The sequence below is a fragment of the Sinocyclocheilus anshuiensis genome, unplaced genomic scaffold (assembly GCF_001515605.1).
Source record: "Sinocyclocheilus anshuiensis isolate Anshui unplaced genomic scaffold, SAMN03320099.WGS_v1.1 scaffold183, whole genome shotgun sequence".
Lineage (NCBI taxonomy): Eukaryota > Metazoa > Chordata > Actinopteri > Cypriniformes > Cyprinidae > Sinocyclocheilus > Sinocyclocheilus anshuiensis.
In genome coordinates this window covers 3,415,536-3,423,685 of record NW_015548309.1, presented here as the reverse complement: position 1 = coordinate 3,423,685, position 8,150 = coordinate 3,415,536, and the positions used below count along the sequence as shown (strand labels likewise).

The following is an 8,150-nucleotide window of genomic DNA, read 5'->3' as shown; positions in this document are numbered from 1 at the left end:
AAAAGCTAAAACTATGATGGGAAAAACAAAGGTGGACACAAGTCACAAAATCATGTTCATTTTTAAAAGTTATGCAGTGACAATCTCATTTCTGTTTTATTGACGGACCACCCAGAGGTCACTTACCATCTGGTGCATATTGCACACAAAATCGGTAAGCTCTTTCTTTAACTATCAAGCTCTGGTCTGACTGGCTGTCTGCTACACAATATCAGGGAGTCCACGTGCAAATGCTTTTACTGGTCTGCTGGGAAAACAAAAAGTTCTGTTTACAAGGTACCAAGCCCTGTAGATACTGGATTTGGCAGTTTGACATGAGATATCAGGAATATATTCAGCATTGTTTGAGCTCAGTCTTAGTCCCAAGTAAATGGGATATTCCTAAGAGAGACAGAAATTCGGATTACTGTCTGCACACATTTAACACTCATTTCTTGTGTTGGTGTTGTCTTGGAAAGTGCTGCATCATTATTTGAAAAAGCAACCACTTTATTGTTCAGTGTCTTATTTATGAGATATCAATATCAGATTTACCCACCCCTACATAAAAACAAAATCTGCAGTTGGTCACCTTATATGCCTCCTCCTGTCTAAGTGGGCGGTTCTAGACTAGAAACAATGCAAATGAACAAGGAACAATCAGATAACTAAAAAAACAAAAGTGAGGACAAAGACGGCAAGCAGAGTTGAACAGAAATCAAACTCAACTAAAAGTGGAAAAGGCAAAAAAAAAAAAAAAGAAGCTGAATGTTTCCTTTCCTGCACCACAAGCTCTCAGGAGTCTATTGGTCATTGTGTTGACTGGGATGCATCTTGCATGACATTAGCGCTAATGGGGACGAAGCATACGCATATATTTGCCTGAACCACAGTAAGGTGGGGAGAGAGAGAGAGAGAGAGATAGACAGAGAGGAAGTGAGAGAATCAAAAGGGCACATGAGGACAGAAGCTGGCGGATGTGAAGAGTCTGGGCAGAAAGAGAAAGAACGGGGACATGGAGAGGCCTGAATCTCCTGAGGCTTTTCCAAAAGCGCATTGATTCTTTGAGTAGAGCCTCTGCCACTCTGCACGTACACCCAGAGCCTCTCCAGCCGCCTGGCTTCAGTGTGGGAGCAGAGAAGAAAGGGAATGAGGAAAAGAGAGCGAGGGAGAAGGAGAGCAAGGGCAGGGAGGGAGGGTGTGAGGAAGGGAGGCAGAGAAAGGATGAAAGAGAGACATTTGTTGCAGTGCGGATGGGTGAAATTTCACGTTGCTGGCAGTGCGATATATCCCAGATTTCTGATCGGACAGGGGGCCGTGAATACACAGTGTGGATATTATGAATTCCATCATTCATGTATCATTCCATCTGGATTCAGACAAGCAGGGAAGTGTCTGAAAAGGCTTTTTCTGATGAATGAGGTCTGTGATGAGACACTTTGAGTTTGTATAGTAACACTGAATGTAAAAAGGGTTCGTTTACATGTTCATGTGCATTATAGTGCACGCTAGTGTGCACTTGCAAGGTCTGGTTTCAAACTAATTCAAGAAAAATGGAACTAATGATGGTCTGTTTTCAAATTTCACAATTGACTCGGGAGCTTTACAGTGAAGTTATTCAGGCAGCAAAACCTCTCTGCGCTAATTGAATTAGAGAGGCTTTTCAACTCGGGCAAATACCAAGTCATCCAGTGAGCCTGCATGAGAACAATTATACAATCGGCACTGATTTTTACTAGCTTCAGTTCAAACAATCCACAAACAGTGAGACAATGACACTTAGCATTCATATCTAATCTTTCAGAGGATAATTAGTCTATGAACACAACACAGGAAAAGGAAGATTTCCCTCTGACCGGTCTAATTCCACAGGCAATGTTACCATATGCATCAGCACTCCTATATTGGCTGTGACCTCTACATGGCTCTTCCTGAAGTCATGCTCATCACCCCCTACGTGTTTCAGTGGTGCTAACCTCCTGCGTGCATCCATAACTTCTCACTGTGACACTGAATCAACATGGAGCCATTGTCCTCCATCTTTGTCTGTGGGGATGTCTTTTCATCTTCTGAAAGTGGCCTGATTTATTCCACACTCAGCTCAGCTGCTATTAAGGGAGTTCCACGTTGCATTTGAATATCAAAGCCCATGAGAAGGTGGCCAGACACTTTAAATGCCATTTTTTGCACAGCACTTTTTGTCAGGGAATGTGACCACTGAAGTGTTGATGACCAAAGTAATGAGCTTGGAGAAACAAAGCCTGCTTTGTGCAGCACGAGCTACACATGCAGACACACAAAACACAAGAATCCCCATCACTTTCTGGATCCCAAAACAGGCAAGTTTTTGACTACTGCACTTGAATTCTGGGTCAAGTTCAAGATTAACAGATGTGCCGATACGGATTACAAGTCTGTTACAGACACAATAATATCCTCAGGACTCGGCACAGTATCACGGGTGCCAAAATATTACAGCTACTAATAACCAAGTATTATTAAAGAACAAACAACATTTCTGTCTTTGATCATATGGTTTTCAAAAGGTTCCTCTCATTGAAACGGCATTTGAGGTTCATGGAAAGGGTTTCCCACCATTTCCCACACGTTCTGATGTCACATGTGAAGCTGGACAGTCTCTGCCTGAGGTCTCTTCTATTTTTAAGACATCGTGCCCTCTTTCAGGGATAAACTACATTACTTATATCTGTAAATCAAGAAGGACAGACATAATAACAATCAGAGGCCTTCAATTACGCCATAAGAGCTCTCTGATCGACTGGTTTTGTGTGAAAGTACAAGAAGAGCCTGTTATTCAACACACCAATAATTTTAGCGAAGCTGCCAGAAATACAAAAGAGCCACCAGATCCAAGGGGCGCCAGTGTAAAAGCCAATAACTATCCGTGTGAATTTATGTGCTTGTTCACTAAAGAAACGACCTTGTTAACATCCATTTCCATCAGTACTGTTGAGATATTTGCCAAGGACCATGAATGAGGTGGTCAGGCATTCTCGTTTCCCTTAAAATTGAGGAAAGATGAATGGCAAGGCTTTTTACGCAACTTTAAAAAGGCCTTTCTTTGTGAGGGTACACAGAGTTGACCAAACCTGTGAGCCTTTTTTATCACCTACCATCAGCAAGATTGCCTTTTCTTTCTCTTTTTAACCAACACAATTCGCTTAGAGTAAAAGGAAAACTCAACTCCTTGATATCAATATATGTAGCATCCATAATCACATAATGACTGGCTCTTTGTGTTTTTGTAATCTGCATGTTTTGTGAAAGTCTGTTTACATAAAGGACATAGGGGGTCAGAAAAGAAACGAAAACCCAAGGCAAAACACCTGCATCTCAAACACTGTAAGAGAAAGTTAGGACATGTTCCTCTGCTGATAAGCTCTGTGATTTTTTTCCCCTAAACTTCGGAAAGGCAGCTGGGAATTTTCACATCTTGTCTACATCACTGTTTTACTACTTCAGAGTGTTTGAAACAAAACACCACCTTAGGCTTAATGTCTAAAAAATGTCTCGTATCAACACATACATACGTTTATTTACTATGTCATTTCCCATCAAGACAGTGTAGATATATTCGAGGTTATTTAGTGCACAAATTAATGAATTTGACACACTGTGAAAATCTGGAAGAAAATCATTTCCAGACCACAAGTCCTCATAAATTCAGAGAGTGAAGTCTTGGCTTATGCCAAAAACTGTAACCTGAGTCCTACCTTTCTGCTCTGGCGGATTCAAACCAATATGATTTATGAAAGGGATTCATATTTAAAAAGCCATTCAATAAACATTCAGTGACACAACTGTTTACAGTATTTCAATACTGTATTAAATCCAGGATTTATTTATTTTTTTTAATTGATGAAAGATGCTTCATGCCAGTGAAAGCTATACTGTAGAACAACTGTCTAGATCAAATTACATAAAACTTCATAGAAAGATAATGTGAATTAATTATTTCCAATACTTTCATTTAGACACTGTGACGTCTGCTAAAATCTAGTTATGCAGGTACAGTTCGATTTATATGTGAAGTTTATATGCCAAGATCAGTGACTGATAGTATGCAAATAAATCACTGCATCACCACAAAGAGAACATTGTGAACCAGTCCATTGTGAACTTATAAATCATTGTGTCATTATAAATCACAGTACAATAGAAGATACCTTGTATATTCAGATAAAGCGACTGCATTCTTCCCCTTTGGTTGTTAATTTCTTTGAACTATCTTGCTTCTTGTGGAGCTAGTGCAGATAGTAGACAAGATATGCCATTGAGGCAAGCGTCTGTTATTGTTCAGCCCTTAGTGGGCAGTTTCCACTGCATTCATGATAAGCATGAAGTCATAAACTGTTGCAAAAGCAAAAACCAGGCTGCACAACATTAGTTCAAAGGGGTTAGATCAAATTTTTCATCTAGGAAAAACAACCTTGCATTACAAGAGTGCCGTTACGTTAGTAAATTCATTAATTGTGTTAAACTAGTTCATATCTCCACACCTGTTGCTTAACACAATGAATGTAAAATGTACATTATGTACCTACTAAATGTAGAGACTTTTCAAGAAAACACCATGACACATTTGTATTAGATGCACTTTCTTAACTAAGGTGAATATATGGGGGGGTTGCCACAGTTTATGCACATTAAAACATGGCACATCAAGACACTATGAAATTATTAAGTAGCGATTTGTTTATTCATTCAGTAACTAAGCCAGTATGCAATCTCTTTCTTGCTAACATGTCAATGTCATGCTTACAAATACAGCTTTCTTTTACATGTCACAAACTCACCTTTTTATCTGACTCACCTGTCACTGACATCAGCTCGTCTAGATTGTTCTTCCAGAAAGTTCATTGTCCGTCACAGTATGGCCTATTGCAATTAATGTTTTGTAGCATTGTAAACCTATATTTGTAGCATTTTTACAAGAGATAAAAACATTATTTACTTACAATTTCAGTTTCGCTTAACAAGAAAGCACTCGGAACATGTACAATTTGCACGGCCTATACATTTTCTACTGTATTTAATGTTTATATATATATATATATATAATTCTGTATAATGCCCTCTTCTTTCTTCCTTTATTATTTATTATGTTTCTATTTTGAGCTGTGGTATTGTTTATGTTTTCTTTTTCTCTCTCTATTGCTGTTAATTGTAATTATTGTGTTCTAATTTTGTTGTACCATAGTGTAAACTGAATGTTCAAATAAAACATTAAAAAAAAAAAGACAGTCAAAGTTAAAGCTAGGTTTTATTCTGTTCATTTAAAGAAACAGCATGATTGAGCATACATAACACTGATACTAGACACTAAAAATGTCAATCATTAATTTGGTGAAATCTGCCATAGAAATACTCGATTTTTATTTATTTAAAAAAAAAAATTATATATATATATTTTATGAGTCCTACCTGTCGCGACATTCCATACTCTGCCTTCTCTTAAAAAAATTACACTTTTATCAAGGCAAAATCTACATATAGTTCACACTGGCAGTATTGTTTAGTGTCAAACATGTTGAAGATTAGCGAACAGGTCGTCGATTCATTAAATGATAAGCTGTTTCCTGACAAAAGCTGTTTATTCAGCGTAGTGAAGCCTCTCCTCCATTGACATCCATTCAAAAAAGCCGCCTCTGCTCTCCTTCCCTGCGTACTGCGTACCGTTAGCCGTTTGGCTAAAAGTTGCAGCAGGCTTGTCTTCCAGTGGCCTTGATCCAAAGCACATCCTCCTCCTCGAGCATCTTTCACAAGGAGGCGGAAATACGTGTTGACCAGGAAGCGGATGTCAGCGAAAGCATGGCGGCGCGCTGTGTTGTGCAGTCCGCAAGGACAGCGCTGAGGTCCGTTCAGAACGAGCTCAGCACCAAGAGTTTATTTCAGAGGATACCGGGTTTCTCGCAGCTCTCGTTTTTGGGGAGTGCGCCGTGTCGCGGACTTAGACATGGTGAGTTCACTGGAGTTTGATTTCATGACATCTGCACAGCACCCTGCAACGTCCTCTTCATGTCATAACTGTTATTGAGCTATTAAATTATATTATATGCAGTTTAAATGTCTGAGTGCACATCGAAAATCTGGGATGTAATAGAACATTTAATTATTTAAAATTGAAATTTAATAGAAAATGTTCAAAGACGTGTTATAAGGTCTATATTTAATTAATTAAATACGTGTCATAAGTCAGATGGTTTGCACAAACAGCTTGAGTGCATGTTGTCATTAAAGTAATACGCTGGAGAAACAAAAATTAAAAGTACATTTTGCCGAGAACATAATTTGTATGGAAAAAAAATTTTTTTTTTCAGAACACTTTTTTACAAGTGCAATTTTTAATGTTATCGTAGCAAGATGTTTACTGTGGTTCACTTCTGTGTCGCTGTGAATGTCTACATTAGGGAATGTCATAAATCACTTGTGCTTGTTGTGTGTTTTACAGTGGTGGAGAAGAAAGAAGGCAAAACCACAGTTGTAAGTAACACCTTCTCTCTCAAATGTACATTTTACAAAAGAAGGTGCAAATAATAAACGAAACAATATTCCAATTGCAAGGACGATCCTTTCTCAAGCATCCAGGATAGAACAATAACTCGCCAGTATTATCTGTCTTGTGTTAGTCACACTTCAACTTGGTATTATTTACAATACTATAATTATGCTTCTTTTTGTCACTCTTTTATCAGATAGAGGGTGTTATTGAGCCTACATCTGAGCAACCACAGCCTCCCAACCCCACAGCTTCCTGTCCCATCTACAGATGGAACCTACAAAACAAGTACAACTACACCGTAAGTACTCACATGTGATGATTCTGTGCACCATTATTTTTCTCTCATTATCTTTAAGACTTCTCTCTCTCTCTACTGCTGCAGGACGTGCTGTTACTCAGGCAGTTCATTCGCTCAGATGGTGGGATGCTTCCCCGGCGCATTACAGGCCTCTGTGCTCAGGAACATACCAAGATAGTAATTTGTGTACAGATGGCCCATCGTGCAGGTGAGTTGGAGCTTTCTAATGTTTATGTTGTATGAAAATGCTCAGTGTTGCTCCGCTTCAATAAAATCAATGTAATACAACATCTAAAACTGTTTAAACCACATTCTGTTAATTCTCTTTTTTTAATAAGTATTATGAATGCAGCATTTATTCAGCATTTTTAATCTCATATTAACTGAGAGACTATATGGAATATAGAACCATGTAAAATTAACTAGTTAAGGCAACAACAAAAAAACCCTTAAAGAAATGGTGATCAGTTAAAGGTCCAAACATACATACTTTGCCTTATATATAATTATATATATTTTAACCTAAAATCCTAATGCAAAAAATACATGCATCAGCTACTCATCTGTTTCGGTGTCCTTATTAATAGTTACAATCATTTAACCAGTTCCTCTTTTTTTTTTTTTAGGACTCCTACCAGATCATAAACCCCCTTTACCTGAAGGCCATGTTCCAAAACCTAAACCCAACCCACCTCTCAACCGGTACGGTTACCTTAAAAAGATGTAATAATGTCACATATTTGATGAGTCATATTTTCATGTGCCATTTTTAGATTAGGTACATGCCATTAATCAGACTTGAAACTCTTATGGTCTGTTGCAGGTATCTGACACGTTACTCTGTGAAGTCTGTGAAGCCCATCTTCAAGACAGGGCTGAAGTGGTGTAAGAAGAGAATGACTGTAGGACATCCTGCCCTGAAAAACAACGTCAGATACAGCCCCAAACCACTGTACATAAAGCACTGATGGACACAGCTGTTAACCCAATCAAAAGAGTGACTTTCATGGGACTGAGAGGATCTATGACAAAGGATTTGTACCTGCCTCTGGCACAAAGAGACTGTTAATTGATAAACCATCAAAATGTAAATTCAAAGATCACTGTAAAGTAACTCTAGAACTGTATGTTCAGCCCTCTGATTTGGCTTTCCACAGTGTGATTTGGAGAAATGTTAAATTATATTATTGCAAGAGCAGATTTACAAATAAAGCGTTTCCCTCACTTGCAGCTGTTGCATGTGTTTGCGCCAGAGAAAATCCGAGGTAAACGTTTGTGACTGCCTTAAAGGTTGAAACACCAATGCAACTTCAACTTTCCAAACATGCTGACATGTTTATGTTTTCCTGA

The 8,150-nt window shown here is 38.4% G+C and overlaps 1 protein-coding gene across 1 annotated transcript; it reads left to right on the top strand.

The window, feature by feature from the left end:
- Window positions 1-5,743: 5,743 nt before the first annotated feature.
- On the top strand, window positions 5,744-8,041 carry LOC107656376 (28S ribosomal protein S18a, mitochondrial-like). Its single transcript, XM_016444188.1, has 6 exons — window positions 5,744-5,959; window positions 6,452-6,483; window positions 6,696-6,800; window positions 6,885-7,008; window positions 7,427-7,502; window positions 7,624-8,041. Exons 1-6 carry the CDS (start codon window positions 5,812-5,814, stop codon window positions 7,766-7,768), a joined length of 630 nt encoding a protein of 209 aa, XP_016299674.1. The 5' UTR covers window positions 5,744-5,811; the 3' UTR covers window positions 7,769-8,041.
- Window positions 8,042-8,150: the final 109 nt, after the last annotated feature.

What these genes read in the sequence shown, in the direction of transcription:
- LOC107656376 (XM_016444188.1), top strand. Translation starts at nt 5,812, where the DNA reads ATGGCGGCGCGCTGTGTTGTGCAGTCCGCAAGGACAGCGCTGAGGTCC. An exon ending in GTGTCGCGGACTTAGACATG is followed by an intron (nt 5,960 to 6,451) that starts GTGAGTTCACTG and finishes TGTGTTTTACAG; the next exon opens with TGGTGGAGAAGAAAGAAGGC. An exon ending in ACAGATGGCCCATCGTGCAG is followed by an intron (nt 7,009 to 7,426) that starts GTGAGTTGGAGC and finishes TTTTTTTTTTAG; the next exon opens with GACTCCTACCAGATCATAAA.